Consider the following 14,661-nt stretch of genomic DNA (forward strand, 5'->3'; position numbering starts at 1 on the left):
CGACATTTAATTAATAAGATAACAAAGAGTTAAGGACAACAACCCCCCAAAAGATTCGGGAACATTTTATGTGAAATGAGATTGTACAAGCTACATTTAATAGATGAGGATTTTCCCTTCACCCACTATTTCGTTGTACAGTGTGAACACAAGAGATCTTATAAATAATTCCATGGGAAACACAACTCATTGGACTCTCTTTGCACATAGCCCAATGTATTATATGAACAAAAGAGACAAATATTTGAAGCAATGTTAGCTTTTCTTTATTTCAAAACCTATATTTGAGCAACTCAAATCATTCTTGTACAATCATCTATAATTGTAACAAATACTATTAGCCAACATGACTCACAAAATGACATAAACCCCAAACATCTAAGTAAACTATGTTGTTGGGATTCCTACTCACGTTAGACCTAGACTTAAAGACTGACTTGTGATGTTTTCCTAATCACAAGCACCATAAGAAGATGAGATAGTATCTTCTTCCATGAAGGATGACTGAGTCCAAAGTGATACTACTAAAAGTATAGCTTTTTTAAGTTGGTCTCAGAGTCTTATTCAAACAATATAATTCACTTTCTTCAATGCCCTTCACCAATCGGCTTCTTCGGCTGACGATCCTGAACATGAAAAAATGGATAAAATGTTATAGAACAATTAAAAATTTAGTAAATTGACCAACAAACCAGCTAAAAAATTGGAAAGAAAGAGTACAAGTGATGATGAGACAAGAGTAGCTTAAGAGTACCTACACTTGACACATGATATGCAAATCCATCAACAAAAATAACAAAAGAATGAGACATAAATTTATGATAAAAAGAAAATAATAGAGGTACCTATCATAAGTATGGAGGTTTCTATCAATGACACATATATTACATTAAAAAGCAAAAAAAGGTAGACAAAACTATGTTTGCCAAAGAGATAGTGCTAAGAAGGAAGAAGATGCAAGTGGCTAAGTACAAACCCGTTTTATTAGCAAGCAATGTCTTTTTTTTCCCTAAAAAGGTGATTCATTGATATGAACAAAGAAACAACAAAAAGGGGAGAGAAAGCCATCCAGCCCCAAAGGAGATAGAATCCACAACCAAAATACAAGATCTGGAAACACCTACTTAGCTGAACTATTTGCAACATGATTAGCTGATAGGAAAATATGACTCCAAGAAACAACAAAATTTGAGAGCAACAACTACACTCTCTCATCGTAATAATGCTGAAATGATTGAGTGGGAATGGAGGGACCAAATAACCATGAATTGATTGTAAAAGAATCTCCTTGAATCATGAGAGGGCTAGAAAAAATTTGAACATAAAGTTGTATGTAATCTAAAAGAGCTTCGATCTCATCTTCAACTGCATCACACTTGTCGATTGGACCCAACAAAGTAAATCAAACTACCCCATCGTAATCCCTAATAGCCCCACCTATTTTTTTTTATGGAATGTGTGAATATTATAAACAGAGGAAATAAAATACAACCTAAGAGACCCTAATAGCCCCACCTATATTAGCAGGCCCAAGATTACCTAAAAAACTTCCATTAAAATTTAACTTAACATATCCAAACAGGAGGAAACTCCCAACAAAATTGATGGTGGAGAGTTATCAAAGCTAGCAAAGTCTATTATGTTATTCTTGGGTGACAAGATAGAGTTTCACTCAATAGCAAAATAATTTGTCTCAGATTCTATGATCATCGAGTTAACCTGCCAATGTATCCCAACCTTTGCCAAAATTGTGATTTGTATATGCAGATTGGTGCACAGTCTATTGCCCCTTCTTCCACCATAACCTCTCTAGCTTCTAAGCCACATGCCATTTGATAACTTCCTCAACTTGTATTGCATTGCATTGCATTGAATTGCATTGCTAAAGTATCTTCCAGTTATTGACAATGACTAAAACTTTGCCCCTGTGGCTAAATTATTAAGTCATTAGAATTTTACTAGCCTTTTCATGATTCAAAGATTTCACACATTACCAGATGGATGTGAAATCAGAATTTTTGAATGGTTTAATAGAAGAAGTATATACTACACAACACCCAGGTTTTGAAGATATCTCAAAACCAAATCATGTGTTCAAACCCACAAAAACCTTGTATAGACTGAAACAAGCATCCAACACACATAGACAAACTAAGTCAATTTTTTAGGCACAGAGAGGTTACATGTGTGCCCCACTATGCGCCAGTGCGCTGCCAGTCAAGCATGCTAGTGCACACGTGGCCCGCCCATGCGTTGGGGGCCTTCCGCTTCTACGCATCTGCATGCACCAGCACCTTCTACACCTGATTCTGAATCGACGTGTAATTGACTTTGCTTCCAGCTAGACCAGTGTGCCTAATTGGCAAGGCCGTCTTGGGCTGTCTTCCAGTGCTTAGTCTACCAACTTATTCTGCTCCAACAGGAAATATAAAACCTCCAATGCTCTACATGAGACAGAAAGCATTGCACAATGAAACTACTTTTGCGCCACCATATGTAAGCTTGTATGGCGTTGTATCATGGACCCAAACCTTGTAAAAATTTAGTCATTGAAGCATTTTTCTCATTGTTCCAATAGAACATTTATATCATTCATAAGATGGAGTGCGCACATTTGGTTCCTTGTAGATCCTCCAAGTGTACCATAGCAGTTGCTACCTTATCACCCTTCTACAAACTGACCTTCAAATATATCATAAACTTTAGAAATGTGTCTCTTAGATGAAATCCCAAACTCCCTGTGGGCATCAATAAGAGATGCGATTAAGGGCACAAAAGGTAGCACAAGACATAAGACCTTTATAAGGTACTTAATTCATTGAAATGGAATCTTAGACTCGGGAAATACGCAAATCAAGAAGGTTTCTGGCACAAAAAAGAAGACAACGCATATATTGAAACCCATGCAGACATGATTAAATTTTTACCAAAGAACATACCTGCATTAGTGTGAGATAGAAAAGGGAAAGAAACTAAGGTCTCTCTACACAGAAAGGGGCCACTCTGACTCTATACAAAATCTAAAATCTGAGAGGAGGAAAGAGGGTTTGGAAAGAGAGAACTCAGTCAGGGAAAATCATCCTGTAGTCTCTTCCATTGACTCATTTTAAGTTGTCTAAATGTAAAAACCAAAAATACTTTTACCATATAAATAGGAATAAACCACTTACAAGTGACATGACAAAATACCGGTAATAACATGATTTAGATAACTCGACGTGATCCAAAGGAAATTGCGCACATAAACACCTCAAATATTGACCGTTACTGAAGACGAAATAATTTTCAGAAAACAAAAAAAGGCCACTCTGTTCCTCCTTGCTCTTTGCAGCTGCTTTGTTCAAGCCCCAACGACAAAATCCAGAAACACAGAAGCCAAAGTGTATTCTAATACTAAGACTCACAGGCTAAAGGAATTTCAAACAGAGAGAATGACATACAGAGCTTGCTAAGGTCTGTCTATTAGGGCTTAGGAGAGAGAAGAGACATGGATACAATTTTGGATTTGGTGTAAATTATAAATAGGAGAGAGGGTTCTTTAATCCCTATCTCTCCACCACTTTTCTCTTACACCATTAATGTGGTACCGGAGCAGGTTTGTCTGATGTTCAACTCACACAAATGATGTTGTTCATCTTTTCTTTGTCTGGGCTATTATACCTTCTTTCTAGTTTTTTTATGAACTTGGTTCTCTAATTTTTGTATGAGTGCCTTCTTCTATAAGCCAACTTTCCATTCCGACTAGTAAGCAGTATCTAGAGTTTCTATTATGTTCAAGCTCAGAATCATTGGCATCTACACCCCAGCTTGAGGAGGTGAAACAGAAGAGCACAAATTTTGATGAAGTTAAGTCTAACAATCACCCGATATGTAAAGGCTCAAAGCTGAAGACCACATAGAAGCCACAAAACAATGATGAACCAAATACATGTTAAGATCAATTTTGTGTTTGAAGACCAATTTTGTATTTTCTTTTTCTTATGCTTAAGATGGGAATGTTTGGACACATTATATAACAAGCTAAAGCTATATGTTCCAGCTTGAGGGAGTGTTAAGAGTATAATTTAGCGTTTATGTAGTTCTATTTATTTATTTGATAGGAAAGTTGTTTCCTTTAAGAAGTAGTTTATTAGGGCTTAAGGGAGGGCAAGGACATGGATACATTTCTGGACATTGTTTAAATTGTAAATAGGGGAGAGGGGTCTCTAAAACCTAATTTTTGCAGTACTTTCTCCTACAAAATTAACAATATGCACTTCACCCAGTAGAGGGGGCTACTGAAAAGAGGGAGAGATTTTTGTATCAGCAAATGACCAAATGAGAACTATTGCAGTCAGATTTCAGTTCAATCATAGTTTAGCAAAAAAATAAATACAAACACAATTCCTATTAGTCTATTGTTGCTTGTGTTTAAACCAAGAATTTGAAGTGCCAATTATGTAAACTAAATTCAAGCCAAGGACTACATCCTACAAATGATCAAGGAGTATACATTAATGAATGACAAAAATTAAAAATTAAAAATAAAAATAAAAGTAATTGATGTAAGTTAAACCTCTTATTCACTTTATAATAAATCAAATTGGATAAAGCAGAGAGGAGCATTGAAATATCTATGCTAGCTTCATTTAAAAAAAAGAAATATCTATGCTAGGAATATGAACTTCTTTATAAATATTTAAGCTGAGAGAAATTTACAAGTACCAGAAGTCTTTGTCGCCAAACAAACTGAATTTATTACTCAAATATTTCACATTTAATCAAATGCAAATTCCAGTGATCAACAGGCGGATTGCGCCTTTGACTCAATGGCCACATGGGGAGTCTCTAGTGTGACATCATGGGTTCAGATCTGGTTAGGGTATGGGCTTCAACATTCCAAAAATATTTATATTTTTCATAACAGCAAAGGCTACAAAAATTCTTATGTATCTTCTTCAGCACCAAACTTGAACCAAGACAATGACTAATTTCAACATTAAATTTGTACCAAATTGATTGCCATCTAATGTCCTCCAGTAGCCAAGTTAGATGAACAGAATACAGCCTACATAACCTACATACACATTAAAGGCCCTACAGACACGTAAGCTGATGGATAAGAAGGCCACCATTGTGGCAAAAAATTTCACTCCATAGGAATTGATGGTATTACTGGCCTCTAGGTCAAACTACAAAACTGCACCTTTGGATGCTGTCCCTGGCGATACTGAATACAACAAGATGCTGATCAAAAGGTACAGGAACACTGCACGGTCAGAGTTCCTCCAAGTGTACATAATATACATGAAGAATGCCTCATGCACCATGGGTCCTTTAAGAATTGGGATTACCTAAAGCTGTTACTTAGGTAACGAAGAATAACAAAAAGAAAACTACATAAAATTGCATTCTGCAGCAACAGGACCGGGCCTAATCCGGCCTCTGCGTGCATTGGCAATGTTGGAAACTATGGAGTTACCTAACTCTCCTAAGGCATTATGTCCCACAAGCTTCAAGCCAAGGTTTTTTAATGCCAAAAGGCATTTACTATCATTTTCCTCCTTCAACAACTGGAGTTCACCTGCCTGCTCTCTAGATAATATAGAGTACAGCTGCAACTCTAAATTTGGTGACTGTTGTGATCCCTCCTTTATTTTTTCTCCAGAACTGCAGTTTCTACAAGGTGTATTATTGGACTTTTTTAGAGTAATCCTCATGAGCCCCAAAGATTTTGGGTCATATGTTGCAGGATTAAACACAAATGAGAACTTCCCAAATGAGAGATCAGGATTCTGGTAGAGAAGCGCAAGAGTCTCATCAAAAGGTCCCATGTTCCTGGGCAAGCACTTCCCTGGATCAAGCTTCCGATTCTTGGCATAAGTGAGAATCCGTGAAGCTTCTCTCAGTCCACTCAGGAAAGCACCATGCATGCTGGCCGGATACTGTCTATTTGTTGCTTCACCAGCAAATAAAAGCCTCCCATCCCCGACACTTTCAGCAAGAATATCATAGTCCTCACCAGATGATCCAACTCCTACATGGGAGTATGAGCCAAAACAGTGAGAATCACTACCCCATCTAGTGCAAATTGTCTGGATTGGATTAGGAACATCAATGCCTCTTGGACCATAAATACCTGCAAGATCAATAAAGCTCATATCTTCATACAAACTACCCCGATGGAGGTATGAAAAAATGTAACCAGGAAGAGATAAAGAGTGCCAAAATATAATATAATCTGTCTAATGTTGGAAGAACAGAAGTACCTCTGAGAATAATGAGTACACGGTGAAGCAAAACAGTTGGATCTGTCTGCTCAAAAGTTAAAGCGGATTCCCCAGCAACCAGTGCAATAAGAGCAGGACCACCAGAAACCATATGATAGCTGTAGAACAAAAAGAACTCACCACGTTTGTGGCTATCCTTGTTTACATAGCCAAAAGTATCAAGATCTTCACCCCAGAAAACAAAAGGAAAGACCATGGCAACTTTATTCAATAAACCAAACCCCAATCTTTTAATCGCATCAAGCTTTCTAGTAGGTAGTTCAGGCTCAAATCTGATAACCTTTTTCTTTAGCACCCCAAGAGGGACTGTGCAAAGGACCATATCTGCCCGAAACACTTGATTCCCAGCAACTACCTCCACGCCGTCCTTTCCATACTTTATAGAGTGCACAGTCTTTCTGTAGAATATAGGAACACTTTCACACAGTGCATCAACCAGTCTAGCATTACCTCCAGCAAGCAAACAATGGTCCCCACCCATTTCGTACGGATCATCCTGATCCCAATACACAACTGAGAGATCTGAAAGCTGACTGGCATTTGCATACTCCAAATTCGCAAGATGCCAATTAAGTAGTTGTTTTTCGTCACCACCTTGAGCCACACCATAAATTTGTCTGAAAGTCTCAAGAGCCATGCCCAAGGAAATATCTCTTGCAAATTCACCCAGAATTTGTCTTAACTGTGTAGCCTTGTCAAGCAACTTATTGAAGATAGATTCAACTCTGGAGTCCATCTCTTCAACAACCGGTGCTCCGTTTGGCTTGTGTAGAGGACATTTATCTCTAACCTTGTGTAGTGGAATGGACAATTGCCTGGCCAAAACTCCAAGAGGGTTGGCATGAATACCAGTGATGACACTGCCGCCAAGATCCACGGCAGCAAAGTTACCCTTCTGACCAATTTTCTGGGTATACACTCTCCCCCCAGGCCTTTTCCTACCTTCAAGAACAACTACTTTAAAACCAAAACTCAAAAGCTGCCTTGCTGCAGCCAAGCCTGCAAGGCCAGCACCAACAATTATAACAGAGCCGTCACTTGCCTCACAGGAAACATGAGAACTGATTGATGGAGAAACCCCGAAATTAATATACCCACGTGAAATAAGAAAATCATACGCTGCACAAATTAGAGTCTCGTACTCGCTACTGACAGTTTCTCTTATATGTCCCTTAGAAAGCCAAATATGGACATTATCCCTCCATTTAGTCAGTATGTGATTTCTCACAACAATGTAGTTGTTTTGTTCTACTCCACCCAGTTCACTGACGACCCCTGCTTTGATTTCCTCTTCAAGTAACTCATCAATAGGAAACCCAAGTGACAGAGCAATCATTGCTTCTGTCTGAGTTTCTTTCTCCATTTCTTCCACTGTTCTGCATTTTTTCCTTGGAACACTACCCAAATGCTTCTCTATGAGGTCATCCATAAGATTCTCATTGTAGTTTCTTGGACCGACACTCTTTCTCGATGGGCGCATAGAAATTCTGCCAGTAATTGGTGTTTCTGTCTTCATAACTCCAATCTTCCGGTTCAGCATATGCTCATATTTTCTCCCTAAGAACCAAACTACGATGATGACACTGGAATCTATAAGTTGTTGAACTTGAAACTCAAATCATACATAACCTTGTTACACGTTCACCTTTTATGTTAGAAGTCTATTGAAAGACCCCGAATAATGTCTAGCTTGTTTTCCAGTTCTTGAAAGCATATAGAGGAAAAAAACCATTCACCAAGGATGAAAGCATTTTTGTCGTTCAAGACTAATAAATCTCAGCGAGATTCTAACAGAGGAAAATCTTCTATAGGCTGCAAACGAACGATACAGAGCACATTAATTAAATTAACTAGGTAATTTTCATTAAACCAGAAAGGCATTTTGTCAATTCCCGACCAATACCGTAACTTGTATATACTGGAACTTACATTTGCCGCGTCTCTGATTTCTCGGATGCCACTAAAAGTGCATCAAAATCTCCGAATAAACCGAAGACAATATCAGATCTTGCATTACTCATACTTTCATCTAAATAAAAAGTTCCATTAAGCGACTCTTTGACGGGCACACATAGTGGAAAAACAAACGAAGGCAAAATGACAAATAGGAGATACGTCAGAGGAGAAAACGCGATAGGAGAAACAAAAAAACGTACCTTGAAAGTTAAAACCTATTGGGGAATTCTCGATTTCAGGTACGCAAAGTGGGCAGTCGTTTCTCGATTGATCTAGGGTTCCCTCCCGTTTCAAATTTTCGCAATTAGTCCTCCTTTCCTTCGGTTAAAATATATGAGGAGCAAAATGGAGGGAAGCGCAGGCGAGATACGGCGCTGGCGGTAGGGTCATTTTCTGTTGTTGAAATCCAAGTTGTAGCCGCACTCCATGGCCGAAAAGCCACCTCGGTAGTTAAAAAATTTAGCGGGATATTTGCTGTACGGCCACTTCCCAATTTCATTACTCAAGACTCAGCGCATCGCCGTTACATATCAGGTATCAGAGGGAACCTGATACCCTCCTTTACTTTTAAAAAAATAAATAATTTTAATCCAATTTATTCCACTTTTAAAAAATAATATTTTATCCAATTTATTGCTTATTAAATGGGAAATACATGAATAATAATTATATTATAGTCAATTAATTGATTATCTAATAATTTGAAGAGTAATTTAATGATTTATATTTTATTTGTTAAGTTGTGAAGCCTAATTAACGCCTTTGCGGTAAAGTTATCATAGGGGTTGGAAGGGGGGCGGAGAGCCCCCACCAGGTCCACGATATATTAACTGTTGTTTCATTCAAGATAGTTTGGAGATTTCATACTTGTATCATCGAGAAAATATTAAATTATTATAGTTATTCTCATTATTAATTGTTATTCTAATAACTTAGGAAGAAGTACGATGCCACATTTTCTTTCCTAGTTTTCATTTTAGGAACTGTATACTCCAACAAAATAATGACACACGTGTCATGATACATGTGCTGCAAGATGCATAAAATAGAGCAGAAATGGTGTCGTTGGCATGGAACTGCCTGAGACACTCATGGTCTTGTTTGTTGCACTCATGGTTCCCGCTTGCTCCACCCATTGTGTCACTTTGAGTCCCTTGCGGTGCTGCCTATAGAACATGTGGTGCCATAGCAGCTCATATGGTGCTGCCAATTGCACTCTTTGCATTGTAGTGGTTCATGTGGTGCTGGTGAAATAAGGTTTTACTCAAATGGTGGTTTGTCTTTCTTTTTTTCATGTGACTTTTCATCTGTTCAAAGGACTTGTGTGTTAGAGTTTCGGCCCTGTTAGTGCATAGGGAAAGTGGAGCTTGAAAGTGTTTTCACTAGTGAAAGTGACTTGAAACCCCTTTATGAACAAGGAAAGTTAAGGGTGAAGGTGAATTATGTAGTAGATTTTCACTCGTTTTGTTTGTTCTTATAAAAAATGAGCGAAAGTGAAATTCCTCCCTACGGTGACTAAAATTCATTTTCACTCCCTCGTTTGCTCGCTCTACACTGGCTTCTATTCTCCCTGCTCTCCCTGCAGTACCCTTGTCTCGCTGCTCCTCTTCTCCTTTTTGCCCTCTTTCCATTGTACACACTAACACAAAAAATATATTTTCTATAGAAAAAACTTCCCTGTTATCATCACTTTTTCTTCTTACCAAAGAAAAAGGAAAAAAGAATGCAAAAGAAGTCTCTCCTTTTGCAACTGTTTGGTTATTTATGATTGCAATATAAATTTCCATACTCTTTCACTATAGTTCAGTTATTTATTGTTGCAATCTCAATGTTTTGGTTGGATTTTACAGGCATGTATTGGTCGTGGGAATTGTTCTATCTCAGTCTCTACGCTCACCTCTGGGGATCCTTGCCCTGGAGTATCCAAAAGTCTTACAGTGGAGGCCCTATGTCGCCCATAGATTACTATTCTACCCAAGTCCCACTATCAGTTAAGAATATGAAGCTACAGGATTTTTAGAACAAAATATCTGACTAGAGTTTGCATCAGTAGAATAGCATTATCAAATCTTTTGTTTACCCAAGTCAACAGATCAAAGCAGTAGTGTAAGGTTTCTTCTTTTAATAAAAAAAAAAGAAACTGCACACGGCATTATTTCTTCATAGATCCTAGATATGAAGTCATGGAATAAGTAGAATCTTGCCGATATGCTTGCTCGTCTCCATGAGCTTGTGTGCTTCTCCTGCCTCTGAGAATGGGAAAGATTTATATACAACAGGCTTTACCTTACCCGTTGCAATAGCCGGCCAGACGTTTTTCTCCACCTCATTCACTATCTCTGCCTTGTTCTCGAGGCTTCGTGTCCGCAGGCCAGCAGCTTCATACACAGATAAGATTAGCATTTAGTAAGTTTACAGTGTTATCGTATATAAGGGAAAATTTGTCATACAGAAGTGTCAGAAACAGGTCATTTGACTGCTCCTAACAAAATGACTCTTTTTCCTAAGAAAAGAAAGCATAAGGTGACTGGACATCGAAGAAGGTAATGACCACCTCTTTCATTGCTGAACACAAATCCAGCAGAGAATCACTATCAACTAACATGCTTCTTACACTTCTCACTAGATATAGTGCATTTTACAGCTTCAGTGCCCTTCACTTGTTATGTCTAAACCCTCAATGGTTAATTAGCTGTTTAACTTCCCTCAGATAGGAATTTAGGTAGCTGTTAACAGAATTCACTTGGAGGTGGATTCTATCTCAGTGAGAGTAGTGTCCAAAATCAATAAGCTATGGAGAAATATGTTTTTTTAATGAGTTGAAATATTGTCGAATGTATGCTCTAGATTGAAATAATAAGATGCTTAAACTGTAGCAGAAAATGAGGATGAGCAAACTAAACAAGTGATTTGTTGGTTCATAGAGGTAGATACTACAAAGCACCTGTTTGGGTGCTTTGCCACAGTTTCTATCACATGTTTCTGCAATATGTGATACCTTGCACAGTGAGCCGCTTTGCAAGTATAGGAGCAAGGTTAACTTCTGCAGTTGATCCACCCTGGAAGCCAATGATAAAGAGCCTTCCCCCAACAATTAAACTGTCAAGGTTCCGCTGGAAATAGGGTCCACCAATGTTGTCCAGAATAACGTCAACACCTGTGATTAGCGAAGTAAAGAATCACCTGCTAATGACATAAGAACGAGAGAGCGAGAGAGAGCCAGAGACAGAGACCTTTCCCTCCTGTTTCCTCCTTAACCCGTGCAACAAAGTCTTCAGTATTATAATTTATGCAGATGTCTGCACCAAGATCTTTGCAAAAAGCCAGCTTCTCTTCACTTCCTGTTACTCAGATGGATTTAGACTATAAATAATTAAACGGACCATCACATAGAGGATGAGGATAATGTTAAGCTGACAGACCTGCAGTTACAAATACCCGAACTCCTAGATGCCTAGCAATCTGAATTGCAAAAGTCCCTATGCCGCTTGATCCACCATGAACCTGCAATTTAAAGGGTACAGCTCAAACCCAGTAACACTTAAGTTGGAACAAATTTGACAAAGTTTTCAGTCAGACACAAGTGTTAATAAGTTAAGATGGCAATATTTTTGGCAAATAAATGTACAGCAATGGGAAACCCCTTGCAAAAGCTGCACTACTGCTACTAGCCATAATATAAACCTTAGACGTAACAAGTAGATGTTTCTCGTTACATTGCAGAACTATTTGTCCAGTATAAGTTTCCCTTGATTATAGATACTAAAGGGCAGCTGGTAGGATTATTACCAAGAAAGTTTCTCCTCCAGATAGCTTGCTCATCATAAAGACCGTCGACCATACTGTACAAGCTACCTCTGGAAAACTTGCAGCATCAACCAGAGATAAACCATCTGGAACAGGAAGGACTTGTCCAGCTGGAACAGCAACTTTTTCAGCATATCCACCGCCACCAAGAAGAGCACACACCTGTAGAAGACAAATCAGTCATCCACTGTGAACTGAACTATACTATCGGCTATCGTCAGCACAACTCTTACGCTTCCCCTGTATATCACAAAGAATAAACAGAAAGTGCAGAGACAACAACAGGAATATTACAGTCTTATGATAAATTTGTATAATTTCTATCAAATTAAACATTGACGCAAACGCATATGTTAGGATCACATTTCCAAGGAGACGTGGGATAAAATTTCTTCATAAAAAAGATCCAAGACTTACGAATTTATGTCAATAATATTACATAAGCACAGAAAAACCTTTTGAAATCATCCCTACGTTATGGCAAAGGAACTTAACCTAAGCAAAAAGTGGAAATGTTGGAAAAATTACGTTTCAGGAATTCTCAAGCCAGTACCTGGTCGCCCACTTTCCAGCGATGGACATCTTTCCCAACCATTTCGACGGTGCCGGAGCATTCCAGTCCAGGATAAGTGCTGGCTCCCTTGGGAGGCGGATATAATCCCTTCCTCTGCAATGTATCAGCTCGATTTAACGCCGTGGCCGCAATCTTTATCAGCACTTCGTCATCTCCGATTACAGGGTCTTCGACTTCTCGAACCTGAAGAACTTCCGGTCCACCAGGGCTCGTAATCACGACGGCTTTCATTGGATCAGGCGGAGCTTCTCAAAGAAGATTTTGATGAAAATGTTTCAGCTACGGGATTTCTGAGGGGGCCGTAAGCCAAGAAGGAGAGAACTCTACGCGACAAGCGGTCCTGCCTCCGGAGCGGAGAGGGAACAAAGTCAAGAGGCCCATATGAAATCTGGACTGATCTTTGTGGGCCTCTTTTTTGTCCTGATTTACATACAATGACTCTTGGGCTTTATTCTTTTAATGGGTTGATATCATCATTACGGACCATGGTTAATCAGTTAAGAACATGGCGCTCGCGAGTCGCCCCCCCTTCCCTTTTAAAAATAATTTTATAAAATGTAAATAAAAACAAGTTAGATTTTTTAATTTTGTTTTTTTATCCGATTCATAAAAATAAATAAAAATTTTAAAACACATGAAAATTTTAAATATTTTTTTTTTTCTGTTTAATAAATAAGAAAGAGGAAAAAAGATATATTTTTTTAAAAATATTTATGAAATTAAATAACTCACAAACTTAATTTTAAAAATACAGATACGTGTCAAAGTGGTTTCATCTACTCTTGTAAACGGTAGTTTTTTACACATAACAGATCGATCTTTTGGGTGTATTAACTAGCCGCTGTTATGATATCAGAATTGGGTACACCATATTTTAATACACGAGAGACAGTAAAAACATAGGCTGAGATGGGCGTTACTCTTTGGCTGGCAAGATGTAAATATGCCCGTAACTCTTAGAAGGAGAACAACCTGAAATAAACTAGAAGACAGAAACAGGGCGGTGAAACCTAGTGTCGACGATACGAGCAACCCTGCTACTGGTCACAAGCCTATGAAAAGCAAAATAGAAAAATAATGTTTGCTGGTCATTATGGCTCTGTTTCAGTTTATTACACAGGAATGAGAGATTCGCCACACAACCATCAATCTCCACTCTTCTTCAGTATATATTCTTCCAAGTATTTTAGGAAAAGCAACGTCGATTCAATCGTCTTCGATGGCAAAGCCGCTTCTTCTACCTCTTCTCCACCCTCCTTTTCATATTGTACTGTTATATCCACCAGAGTCTCTCCGTCGCCGATTCCGGCGAGCTTGAAAAACGTGGTGTAGGAATTGAAGCCATGAACCAGACGCCCTCCTTCGATCACCTCCAGACCGATCTGTCGTTCTGCCTCGTTATACTCCACGATCTTTTCTTTCTGGTACGCCATGCTCGGTGGCAGGTCTGCACAGTATATAACTTCCATAATGAAAAACCTTCTAAATCTTCTCCAAACTTCAGTATCGTTCTCGAAGGGCTCCACACGATCGTGAATGGGTTATCACAAACGAACATGAACTTCACAGAAACTCAAATGGAAGATAAAAAAGATAGCAAAAAAGAAGAAATTTTCGAGGATTTACCAGGGCCAAAATGGAATATCATGATCGTATCGAGGCCACCATCTCCCTCCAGAACCTCTACAGATTTAATCAGGTTCGGAACGGCTCTGGGCAAAACCGAGCTGGGTTCCACAGCCAAGGCCTTCCAGAGCTTTTCAACCGCAACACCCACCTTTGCTTGCCCCTTCACCTCTTTTCCCATGGCGTCTTTGTTCTGCAACTTTTAGAAGGATTTTTGAATCTTTATATGACGAGTGGGGGTAGAAACAGATCATCAGACTTGTCTCTTATAATAAACATTACCATTTTCAGAGGGAATCTGGTCTGTTTTATTTATGCAAATGTATCTTTATGTATTCCTTGGAAAGACGTTCTTGTATGCAGGGACGATGACAAGAGGCCGAATGGAGAAAATAATTACAGAAGTTGGCTGACAGAAAACTTTGGTTA

General features: G+C 38.6%; 3 protein-coding genes across 4 annotated transcripts; all 3 read right to left on the reverse strand.

Moving 5' to 3' along the window:
• Positions 1-340: 340 nt before the first annotated feature.
• LOC137965712 (lysine-specific histone demethylase 1 homolog 2) lies at positions 341-8,636 on the reverse strand. 2 transcript variants are annotated; one of them, XM_068812033.1, is made up of 4 exons: positions 8,426-8,636; positions 6,249-8,081; positions 5,462-6,118; positions 341-626 (listed from the first exon to the last, which is right to left on the reverse strand). In XM_068812033.1, exons 2-4 carry the CDS (start codon positions 7,807-7,809, stop codon positions 598-600), a joined length of 2,247 nt encoding a protein of 748 aa, XP_068668134.1. In that variant the 5' UTR covers positions 7,810-8,081; positions 8,426-8,636; the 3' UTR covers positions 341-597. The 2 variants fall into 2 exon arrangements, with proteins under 2 accessions (XP_068668134.1, XP_068668133.1); XM_068812032.1 differs by lacking the exon at positions 341-626 and having other exon boundaries at positions 5,100-6,118.
• Positions 8,637-10,271: 1,635 nt separating this feature from the next.
• On the reverse strand, positions 10,272-12,927 carry LOC137965714 (uncharacterized). The gene is made up of 6 exons (XM_068812035.1): positions 12,586-12,927; positions 12,015-12,194; positions 11,648-11,729; positions 11,459-11,566; positions 11,224-11,382; positions 10,272-10,603 (listed from the first exon to the last, which is right to left on the reverse strand). The coding sequence occupies exons 1-6, from the start codon at positions 12,835-12,837 to the stop codon at positions 10,407-10,409; spliced, it is 978 nt and encodes a 325-aa protein (XP_068668136.1). The 5' UTR covers positions 12,838-12,927; the 3' UTR covers positions 10,272-10,406.
• An 824-nt stretch (positions 12,928-13,751) lies between these two features.
• LOC137965476 (phytohormone-binding protein CSBP-like) lies at positions 13,752-14,413 on the reverse strand. Its single transcript, XM_068811740.1, has 2 exons — positions 14,233-14,413; positions 13,752-14,053 (listed from the first exon to the last, which is right to left on the reverse strand). The coding sequence occupies exons 1-2, from the start codon at positions 14,411-14,413 to the stop codon at positions 13,752-13,754; spliced, it is 483 nt and encodes a 160-aa protein (XP_068667841.1).
• Positions 14,414-14,661: the final 248 nt, after the last annotated feature.

This window comes from Aristolochia californica, unplaced genomic scaffold, assembly GCF_029961685.1.
Source record: "Aristolochia californica isolate CCGP_79_NKW_82.1479 unplaced genomic scaffold, dmAriCali1.0.hap1 SCAF_5, whole genome shotgun sequence".
NCBI classification, from domain to species: domain Eukaryota; kingdom Viridiplantae; phylum Streptophyta; class Magnoliopsida; order Piperales; family Aristolochiaceae; genus Aristolochia; species Aristolochia californica.